General features: G+C 42.6%; 1 protein-coding gene across 2 annotated transcripts; it reads left to right on the top strand.

Moving 5' to 3' along the window:
* The first annotated feature begins 205 nt into the window (after nucleotides 1–205).
* On the top strand, nucleotides 206–11,363 carry PDIK1L (PDLIM1 interacting kinase 1 like). 2 transcript variants are annotated; one of them, XM_036114623.2, is made up of 3 exons: nucleotides 206–461; nucleotides 2,891–3,192; nucleotides 8,430–11,363. In XM_036114623.2, exons 2-3 carry the CDS (start codon nucleotides 2,908–2,910, stop codon nucleotides 9,168–9,170), a joined length of 1,026 nt encoding a protein of 341 aa, XP_035970516.1. In that variant the 5' UTR covers nucleotides 206–461; nucleotides 2,891–2,907; the 3' UTR covers nucleotides 9,171–11,363. The 2 variants fall into 2 exon arrangements, with proteins under 2 accessions (XP_035970516.1, XP_035970506.1); XM_036114613.2 differs by lacking the exon at nucleotides 206–461 and adding an exon at nucleotides 834–960.

Genomic DNA, 11,363 nt, shown 5'->3' with positions numbered 1-11,363 from the left:
TGGATCCCGACTTCCTGCGGGGGACGCCGCCAGGCAGGGCCTGCGCGGGCGGGCAGCGGCCAGGTGCCGGTGCGGGCGCCGCCGCCCCTTCCTCCCCGCGCGGGGCAGGGCGCCCCCGACTCCCGGCCTCCGCGGCCCGGGAACAATGAGGTGCCGGCTTCTTTAAGGGAGATACCACCGCGCCGGCGGGGCAGGGGACGGCGTCCTCCCAGATGATCGCACCCAGTCCCGCGCCGCCGCCGCCTGGGCAACTGCACCGTCCGCAAACATGGCTCAGTGACTCTGACAAAAGGTGCAGCCTCCCTCCCGGCGGGGCAGACGCCAGGCCTCCCAGCTCGCGCCGCGCCTCCCCGCGGGCCAGCCCGAAGAGCTCCGCGTCCCGCCGGCACCCCAGGCCCGAGCCGAAGAAGATGCACCAGGCGTTCCGCCCCAGCGACCCCCGCACACCTGCCCGCAGCTCGGTAGGTGGGAAGGGGGGCGGGGAGGGAGCGGGGAGGCCGCGTCGGGCGCGCGCACCCCCAGGCCCGGACCTGCTGCCGCAGACCATCCCCGGGGCCCGCGGGCCGTGCGCGCCCGCTGCGGCTGGACGGTGACCGAGCCCCGGCGGGCAGCGGCCTCCCCGTTCCCGGGCCCGGCCACCCCTGCGGGGAGGGGCACTAGTGGTGCGTTCCGGAGCGCGCACACCTTCGGCGACTCCTGGCTCCTGCGAGCCGCGGGAGAGGGAGGAGGCTGGCGGAGCGCGGGGTGCGCGCCCAATAGGGATGGCGCTCGGCGTCCCGGCTCGCGCTACGGAAAGCCGGAGGGGGGCGGGGCCGCGCGGCGTAAGGGGGTGTGTCCGCGCGCACCACGGGGGCGCGCGCCGGTCTCTGACTGGAGGCCGCGGAGGCTGAGGCGCGAGCTGCCCGATAATGGCGGCCTGCAGAGCCCGTGAGAGGGAGAAGCGGCGGCGGCTATCCTGAGGTAAATTTGGCCCTTAGGCCCTGGCACGGAGGCCCTGCTGCAGAGCCGAGGGCCTTGCATGCGCCTCCCTCCCCGGGAGGCCTGTCACAGACCTGTCAGCGGAGTCATGCTAGGGAAGGCCCCGCGCTCCTCAGGCCTCCGGCCCGCACCCCTCAGGCCACCGGCCCTAGCTGCGGCCTCCTCTTCTAGCCCCTGGCCTCCTCCCCAGGCCCCGGGCCTCAGCCGCCAGCCACGAGGAGTTGAGGCAGCCGCAGGACTGGCTCCTCGGAGTGAAGGGCCTCGGGACGATCCCCTCCGGGCTTAGTCTGGCCGCCGCCGGGGAGGGGGAGGGCCCGATACTCGGCCAATGAGCGGGGCGCTGAGCCGCCGCGTCGGCCAACACCTCTGCCCAGGACTGGCCCTTCCCCGGCCCGGCAGGTGTGTGGCCTGGCCCGCCGGCCGCCGAGCGCTGGCTTAGCGGGGCGGGCGTGGGGGCCCGGGAAGTGCCGGCCGGTCGCTTGGGTTCGCATGCAGGGATTTCATAAACGCCCTCCCTGCCCCTTACTCGGGTGCTTTCGTGTGTGGGTATGGGACCGCTTGCAAGACAGGAGCCACTTTGAAATAGATAGTAATTGGTGATCCACGGAGAGCAGGAAAGAGTGTCTACTGTGGACCTGGGGCAAGGATTCCGTGGCAGGATATCAGACACTAGGAAATGCAGTAGGAATTTGAAGGGGGGTTCCAGTTAGGGGAAGTGGGACTAAGAAGTGATCTCGGAAGCTTTCATTTTCTTTATTAAATCTGTCCTATGGACTTAAAGTAGCTGTACCCATTTTTGCAGGCTCAAGAGTCAGTAGCTTCTTGTTCCCCCGAGCTATACACTATGAAGATTGGATAATCTCTTGCCCATCGTGGCAATCTACAAATAAGAATTTGTTCCTGAAGCTCATTAGAATCCTAACATTCTTTGGAGAATGATGTGGCACACTTTATAGACTTTCTTGATTCGACTCATGAGCATTTCTGTGTGGGGCCTTTGCTGCTGCCTTTAAATGATTTATCAAGTTGAATTTGAAAGAACTGTCAGAGGACAATTTTTGGTGGCAAAAATGGCCTATATCTAAATAGCTGTTGTTTAAATTTAACAACAGAAAGGTAACAATATTCTACGTAGCTTGCTTTATTTTTAGAGGACCATTTTTCTCCACAGACTTTATTTTCATTTATTTTGCAAGAAATGAGGAAATAACATAAACAAAGTTAAAATAGGGACATACACAGTTTACTTTTTTTAAAAAACCCATTTTCAATTCTATATGTAATCTGGTTCACTTTCAGTCCCTAAGCACAAGCCAGGTGTTTGTATTTCTAACTTGTGAGGTTTTTTTTGTTTTTGTTTTGACAATTTTATGAACTTTTGTGTGTGTCAGCTTTAAGGAGAAGCTGGAGGTTCTTTTTTGATGATCAGTAAATAAGAATGATGAATTTTTTGGTTTATTTTTAACAGTAATATTTTGAAGCAGTTTGTATGAGAGGCAGTATAGCGTAATGGTTATGGTTATGAATGTCAGAGCCAGATGGCCTGGTTTCAAAACCCAGGTCCACCAGTTAATAGCTGTTTTACCTTAGGCATGTTGCTTAAACTCTCTGTGCTTTAGTTTTCTCATCTATAAAATGACCATAATAGTATCTATTTCATAATATTGTTGTGAGGATCATATGAATTTAATATTATGAAGTGCTTAGAACAGTTCCTGATACATGGTAAGTACTACCAAAGTGTTAGCTGCTTTATTATTATTATTATTCAAATATTTAGATTTGCCCAAGTTGTATCAAATATCTTTCAAGCACTGCAAACAGTGAGGCAGATAATTAAATCATACATAAGAAGGTATACAAGCCAGTAAGTATACTTAATTTCAACAGAGCACTTTGTTGATTTTTCCAGAAACTTTGACCTTGAAGATGGTGAGTAGCCAGCCAAAGTACGATCTAATACGGGAGGTAGGCCGAGGCAGTTACGGTGTTGTATATGAAGCAGTCATCAGAAAGACCTCTGCACGGGTGGCAGTGAAGAAAATTCGATGCCATGCACCTGAAAATGTTGAACTAGCCCTGCGTGAGTTCTGGGCACTAAGCAGTATCAAGAGCCAACATCCAAATGTGATTCACTTGGAGGAATGCATCCTACAGAAAGATGGGATGGTGCAAAAAATGTCCCACGGCTCTAATTCTTCCCTTTATTTACAGGTATGTGTGGTTGAATGGGAAATAGAAATAACTTAGTATTGGTCAGCAAGAAGAGGAATAAAAGTCAGATGAGCTTCTACTTTTAAATGCAGGTGTTTGTATAGTTAGGAGTAGATAAGGTCTGCCAAGAACTAAGTAGATGTTTGCTTTAAAACAAGGTTTTATTTAAACCTGTGATGCAAATACCTAAAAATAACATAAGCCACCTGTTATGCCATGGTACTTGCCAATCTGCATGGGAATGGGGCAACACAGAAGCTAGAGAAGTGATCGAGATTAGAGTCTAATAAGTTCACTTATTTGAAATCAAGTTTTTTGGAACTGAAGCCAGAAGAAAAGGAAAAACTCCACAATCAATAGCATTACCCATATAGGTAATTTGGGCATTTCTTTATAAATTACTGATTTGAATATAAGCCTTTGCTGTTTTAGAGGGTTGTGTGGTTTCTTAACCATGCAACTCTAGTTAATTTTCATGAAGTATGTGGCATAGCACTTGAATGTTATTAATAGTGCTAATAGCTAACATTTGGGTTCCTACTCAGTTCCACACTCTGTGCTAAGTGTTTTAAAGGCAGTTGCTCAGAACAATCCTGTGAGGGTAGTACTATTATTATCATCATTACAAATGAAGAAACTGAGGCTTAGAATAGATAATGAATTTATCCAAGTCACATATCCAGCAAGTGGCAGAATTGGGAACTGAATGTAGGAGACTATCTGACTGCTAAAACTTGTGTTCCTTTAACTTCCAAATTACTCTTGCCTTCAAATTATGTTTTTTGTAGACCTGGGGAGAGCACTAACATAGGAAAAAGGTTTGTTTGTTTATTTATTTACTTGGTTGGTTGGTTGGCTGGCTTCTGGCATAGATCAAAATCTCTAGTAGGCCTATATTTGCTAAAGAGAAAAGATACTTAAGACATAGCTAGTTAAAGACCAGAGAAAAATTTCTTAAGTCCAGTCATTCTTGGAAAAGGAAACAACTTTCCATGAGTATGTCTAAATTCAGAATTTTACCATCAGGGTACAGAAGTATGATTTTAAAACAACAGAAGCTTTTGGACCAGGACCAACAAAGAAACAAACACATTAATCTGTGTCATTAGAAACTTGCAGCTTTCATTATATGGTGAACAAATAATCAATCTTGAGAACCTAATTTATATTGCAGTTTAGCATGCTATATCCTGAAGTTTTACCTCTTAAGACAGTGACTATAGGGCGCCTGGGTTGCTCAGTTGGTTAAGCGGCTGCCTTCGGCTCAGGTCACGATCCTGGAGTCCCTGGATTGAGTCCTGCGTGGGGCTCCCTGCTCAGTGGGGAGTCTACTTCTCCCTCTGACCCTCCCGCTTCATGTGCTCTCTCTCTCTCAAATAAATCTTAAAAAAAAAAAAAAAAAAAAAGACAGTGACTATAAAGCACAACTACTTAGCCTCTATTCCATTTATTGTTTACTTTTTTACTCAGTATGGGGCGCCTGGGTGGCTCAGTTGTTAAGCGTCTGCCTTCGGCTCAGGTCATGATGGGATCGAGTCCCACATCGGGCTCCTTGCTCAGTGGGGAGTCCGGTTCTCCCTCTCCCTCTGCCCCTGCTTATGTCCCCTCTCTCGCTGTGTCTCTCTTTGTCGAATAAATAAATAAAATCTTAAAAAGAAAAAAAGTGCTTAGTATGTAAGTTGCACTGTTAGAAAATATTAGAAACATTCTTTTTTTCTTTTTGTAAAGATTTTTATTTATTTGACAGAGACACAGCGAGAGGGGGAGTACAAGCAGGGGGAGTGGGAGAGGGAGAAGCAGGCTTCCCAGTGAGCAGGGAGCCCGATCCGATGCGGGGCTTGATCCCAGGAACCTGGGATCATGACCTGAGCCGAAGACAGACGCTTAATGACTGAGCCACCCAGGCGCCCCTATTAGAAACATTCTTACCACACTCCCTCTTAAAAGTGGATAGAACCTTGATGAACTTTGCCATTGAATTGGTCTACAAATACAAAGACATTTAAATATATGAATTAGTGCTAATGGTATCCTTGAGTCCAGATCAAGCAACCTTTATAGTAACTAGGTATTAGGTGGTCTTTGAAGGCTTTAAGATGTAAAGTATTGGGGTGCCTGACTGGCTCAGTCAGTAGAGCATGCGACTCTTGATCTTGGGGTTGTAAGTTTGAGCCCCATGTTGGGTGTAGAGATTACTTAAAAAAATAAGAAGAAGAAGAATAAGATGTAAAGTACTTCCAGACTTGACCCAATGATTTTTTTTAATCTAAAGCACCTTTTTATTTAGTACTCTCTTTTATCTTTTAAAGGCTGATAGGCCTGTGTTTGACTTGTATCACTTTTGCTAGCTGTATGATCTTGGCTAAATAACTCATCTCTTCTAGCATCTGTATCTTCAGATGTAAAATAATAATAATTTTTACCTTCCATGGAAGTTGTCAAAATCAGAGATGATACAGTTATAATACTTGGCACATAGGAAGTACTCAGTAATAAGTAGCTCTATTAAAATTGTCTTTTCTATGAATTTATTTAGTTAAGACATTGATCAACACCTTGGCAAGTGCCTTCTCTAAATTTACATCTGGTAAAAACAATTTAATCTATAGTGTGACCACAGAGTCCCTATGCATGGCTTTCTCCATTCTCTACACAAATTTGTGTTTTTTCCATGTTTTTCTAGATGGTTTCCTTGTTCTGAATGATTAAGTAAGTTCTTAATAGCTAAAAAACTTACCTAGAAGAAAATGGAAAACAAATAACAGAGAATACAGTCTCAACATAGGAACTTAGTGGCCAGTCTGTATAACTTGTATAAGTGTCATGAATGAAAGGTACAGAATGATATAGGAGCATATGATAGAGAACCTGACGTAACCTGGGGTTCAAGAATTACGAACCGTTTCAACTGAAACTTGAAGGATAAAGAGGAATTAGCCAGGTGAGTGAGAAAACTTTCCAGCCAGAAAGATCTGTACATACAAATGTCTTGAAGCAAAAAGTACAAAGCATTCTAAAATTGAAAGAAGATAGTAAGACTGTACTATGCCAGGAGAGTTGTTTTAGATGAGACTAGAATGATCAGCAGGGTCAGAGGATCCCATAGCCCATGTTAAAGACCTTAGACTGTATCCTGAGAGAACAGGGAAGCTGTTGAAGGACTTCAGGCAAGAGAACCAATGGCTGATGACATCCTCTACACGTGGAAATAAGCGGATTGGGCTCTCTCAACCAGCAGCCCTCAAACTGTAGCCTTCAGGCAGTATTTATGTGGCCCAGATGCTAAAAAGTTTTTACATTTTTAAAGAGTTGTTTAAGAAAAAGAAATAAAGAAAAGAAAGAAAAATATGGAACAGAGACCTTATGTGGCTTGTCAAGCCTAAAATACTTACTATCTGGCCTTACTCTAAACCATTCTTTGAATGCTGGGACTTTGCGTTGCTCAAAGCTATTTAGGAAGTTTGCTTTTGAGAGTAAAGAGAAGAAGAGAGGAAATGAAGAGTGATGGCACTGGTCTTTAATCTCAGCATATTTAGTAACAGTGCACCTGGTAAATAATTGTGTGATCTGTACCTTTCTAGTCTTTCATTTTCTGGCTCACTGGCAAACACATGGAACAAAGAAAATGCATGCAAAAAAGACATCTGCAGACTGTTGCAATTACAGCTGTTTGCCATTGGGGGAGATGGTGTGAAAAGGTGTTCTTTGCTTCTGCCCTCCAAAATGACAAGAGGAAGTACTAGTAGATTTAAATGTAAAATTAGCAGTTCATTCATTCTTCAACAACTCTTCAGCTTCCCTACTGAGTTTCTATTCAGGGGGTCTGAAAAGGCACCATGGGACAAATGCTTTCAAAGCACTGTATGCTGTATTTTAGAATGGTGTTCATATTCAGTAAAGTAATCAATAGTCTTGAATTTCAGGTAATAGAGTTATAATTTGATAATGATAACAAATAAAATAGCGACTTATTCTAGGTTTTCAGCTTGTAGCAAAGAAATATACAAACTCTGGGGCGCCTGGGTGGCTCAGTTGGTTAAGCATCTGCCTTCGGCTCAGATCACGATCCCGGAGTCCTGGGATGAGCCCCACATCGTGTTCCCTGCTTAGCGGTGAGTCTGCTTCTCCCTCTCCCTCTGCCATTCCCCTGCTCGTTCTTTCTCTCATTCTGTCTCTCAAATGAATAAATAAAATCTTTAAAAAAAAAAGAAATATACAAACTCAGATTTGAATTTTTGTATCAAAATGTAAAAATGTTTTTTTATAAATTGGTTTTTAGAAGCCATACAGTGATAGAGATAGCCAGTATATTTGCATTCTTTTTTTTTTTTTTTTTTAAGATTTTATTTATTTATTTGACAGAGAGAGACACAGCGAGAGAGGGAGCACAAGCAGGGGGAGTGGGAGAGGAGAAGCAGGCCTCCTGCAGAGCAGGGAGCCCAATGCGGGGCTCGATCCCAGGTCCCTGGGATCATGACGTTAGCCGAAGGCAGACGCTTAACGACTGAGGCACCCAGGTGCCCCCAGTATATTTGCATTCTGCCTGTAGAAGTTTATCAAGTAATAATGGCAGTCTTTATCAGTGACTACAGGAAGGCTTTATTTCCTTAACAACTAGTGTTCCTGATCATTTTTCTCTTAGTTTTACAGATTGTATAATGTTGATAGTATATGTCCAGTGAACAAGAAACATATTTCAGGCAGTTTAATTGAATAGAACTTCCTAATTGGTGTTTATACCCCAGCTGGCAATCTCCCAGGTCTGCTAGCTGCTGAAATGTCAATTTTTTCATGAAGCTATTGGCTAGGTAGGTAGAGTTCAGCTCCATTAACACATGCAGAAAGTGTGTAGCCAGTTGGACATTTTTCAAAATAAAGCATTTATTTGTTTGTTTATGATTTAGTAAGCTCTATGCCCAATGTGGGACTTAAACTCATGACCCTGAGATCAGGAGTCCCATGCTCTACCAACTGAGCCAGCTAGGTGCCCCTAAAGGTATTTTTAAATAAGTTTTTACCACTTGACTTTGAGATTTGGTGTGTATTCATTAGGGGCAAAGTGACAGTTTAAAGTACTGAAATTTAAAATGCACATATGAAAGCACCGACCAAATAAAACATTCACGGGATTTCCACTTTAATTGGGAGTCCAACTTATTAACCAGTTATTGTTTTCCCATAGCTGAATTGTATAAACTGTGCAGATGGTTGTAATCTGTTTTTTCCCCCTTTTATAGCTTGTAGAGACTTCATTAAAAGGAGAAATTGCCTTTGATCCCAGAAGCGCCTATTACTTGTGGTTTGTGATGGATTTTTGTGACGGCGGCGATATGAATGAGTATCTATTGTCCAGGAAACCCAATCGTAAAACTAACACCAGCTTTATGCTTCAGCTGAGCAGTGCTCTGGCTTTCTTGCATAAAAACCAGATAATCCACCGAGATCTTAAGCCTGATAACATCCTGATTTCGCAAAGCAGGTTGGATACCAGTGACTTGGAGCCCACACTGAAAGTGGCCGATTTTGGTCTCAGTAAAGTTTGTTCAGCCTCTGGGCAGAATCCAGAAGAACCTGTCAGTGTAAACAAGTGTTTCCTTTCCACAGCCTGTGGAACAGATTTCTACATGGCTCCTGAAGTGTGGGAGGGACATTACACAGCAAAAGCTGACATCTTTGCTCTGGGGATTATCATCTGGGCAATGCTGGAAAGGATCACATTCATAGACACAGAGACAAAGAAGGAACTCTTGGGGAGTTATGTAAAACAAGGAACTGAGATTGTGCCTGTTGGAGAGGCGCTTCTGGAAAATCCCAAAATGGAACTTCTCATTCCTGTGAAGAAAAAGTCTATGAATGGGCGAATGAAACAACTGATTAAGGAAATGCTCGCTGCAAACCCTCAGGATCGTCCAGATGCTTTTGAACTAGAACTCAGATTAGTACAAATTGCATTTAAAGATAGCAGCTGGGAAACGTGACATATATATTGTTTGCAAATATCTTGGATGATATGCTGCTTATGTTTTAACAGTGATGCAACAACATAATGTGGCTGAAAAAGAATATAAAAAGCTAAACTCCACCTTCTAAGGGTTTAGATTTTATTGTGGGGTGTTTTTTTTCCTCGTTTTTCTTGAGTCCAAGCTGGCCATTTTGTTAGTATGTTTTAAATGTGTATTACCAATGTGGGTGTACATTTTTTAAAATGATCATTGGTAGAAGTTTGGCAGGAAAATTCTCTAAGAGCCAAGAAGAGAAGAAAGTCCAGTTTCCTGGAAATAAGTCTCTTAAGTATTTTAGACATTCCTTGTCAGTATTAGGAATTTCCATGGAAGAAGAGGTTTGCATGCTGGCAATGCAACCTTTGAAGCTTTGTAAAGGAAACATATATGTATATATTTATGTATATGTAAGTATGTGAATGTGTGCATTTTGCATTCCATATGAAGAAAATGCCACTTCTGTTTAAATTATTTGATGTAGGTTTGGGTTTTTGAGATTTGCTGGTGAAATCAGTGATGAAAAATAAAAGAACCTTCCCTCATCTTCCTACCCTGTCCCTCCCTCTAATGAAATCATACTACACTTTTTATTTTTGTAATATTATACAGCTTTTTTTAAGGCATCATTTTGGAGGGTCTACAATTATCCGATTAAACATAAACAAAATTAAGTGATCCAAAGCTGCTGAAGTATGTTTGAGCTCTCCAGTGCCCTATAGCTGCAGGAGTTGAATTAGCCATGCAATCATGTGGTAGCAGGTTGGCAAGGACCTTGATGATTCAGTCATACCTTCTTTAGGTAACCAAGCATTCAATTAACCAATTAAACCATTGCACTGGAACATGTCTGCACTTGAGCATCTGCAATCTGATAGAAATCTGAACACAGGATTCCTCTGTTTCTGAAAACTTTGCAATATATGAACTATCCTACTTGATATATTCAGTTTTGATTTCAAGACTGTCTAAGCCTCAGCATAAAGTTGAAGAAATCGAATGAGCTCTACCCTCACATTGCCTGCCCTGATACGGTCTCTTGTTCAATCACTGGAATTCCTTTCATTTTGGCACTAATGCTGTTTTCTCTTGCCTAATTTAACACAGTAATGATAGTGATATGGTTGTGTTAAATGTTGATTACCTTTTTCTGAAGTGGGAGATGATACCTATACAGCGTGGCAAATGGATGAAATATTGTGGCATCAACTATATCTTTCAAGTAGAAACTTCAAAGTTATTGATTGTATACAATCACTTGGTATGGTCTATGTCAAAAACCAATAGACTGTTACTCTAATTGAAGTTAGTTTGATTTTTGACCCTATGTGGTTGTCTCCAATTTGTTTTCCTATAAATGCAGATAATTAAAATCTAAGGAAAGTTTTGCTAAAAACAGAGTATTAGCCTTTAAGGTTAGATAGACTTTAAGACCATTGTATCTAGGTTAGTCTTTATAAAGCACTAGAATCTTTGGTCAAAGTAAAAAAAAAAAAAAGTATTAGAATACTGAAATTGTTAATAGTTTGCAGTCTCCTCAGCTTTTTTTTCCTGAGGTTTTTTTTTTTTTTTAATTCAAGCGTAGTTGACACCCAGTGTGTCTCCTCAGCTTTTTTGAACTTCCATAACCTTTGGAATTTTGCTATCATAATTTTTTCCTTACTTAAAATATGTTTGGGAACTTGAGAAGGTGAAAAAGCACAAAAAATTAAGAGTATGTAAAATTCTGAATTATGCGTTACTTGGTCTGGAAGTTTAAAATTTGGACTGATATAAAACCTTTAAAAAAATTTTTTTTAAATAAAACCTTTTAAAATAAAAAAATCATATACTTTGAACATCACTTTCAAGCTAATAAATACAAGACATTTTTTGGAAATGAGAGGTGGAAATACACTGGAACCTCATGATAATTGACCCTCTGGATCACCAAATTACTGTAACACAGATCTGGCCAAGGGGATTGAGTTACTGGAAGTCAAAAGTATTATAATGTTGCATCAGTAACATTGCACTTCAGTAGAGATTCATGATGATTCGGGTGATAGTATGCCAGTGCGTTTGCTCTTCAAATATCTGTGTGCTTGGAGCCATGGTTTCCTAAGTACATAGTTTTTTGGTCTTGCCTCATTTAAAATAGTTAACAATTATCATTTATTTTGAAAGATTTCA

This window comes from Halichoerus grypus, chromosome 5 (genome assembly GCF_964656455.1).
Source record: "Halichoerus grypus chromosome 5, mHalGry1.hap1.1, whole genome shotgun sequence".
NCBI classification, from domain to species: Eukaryota; Metazoa; Chordata; class Mammalia; order Carnivora; family Phocidae; genus Halichoerus; species Halichoerus grypus.
This window is presented reverse-complemented; position numbering and strand designations above follow the sequence as displayed.

Bases quoted from the DNA above. Each gene is read 5' to 3' on its own strand.
- PDIK1L (XM_036114623.2), top strand. From the start codon at position 2,908: ATGGTGAGTAGCCAGCCAAAGTACGATCTAATACGGGAGGTAGGCCGA. The intron at 3,193-8,429 runs GTATGTGTGGTT...CCCCTTTTATAG, and splicing joins ATTCTTCCCTTTATTTACAG to CTTGTAGAGACTTCATTAAA.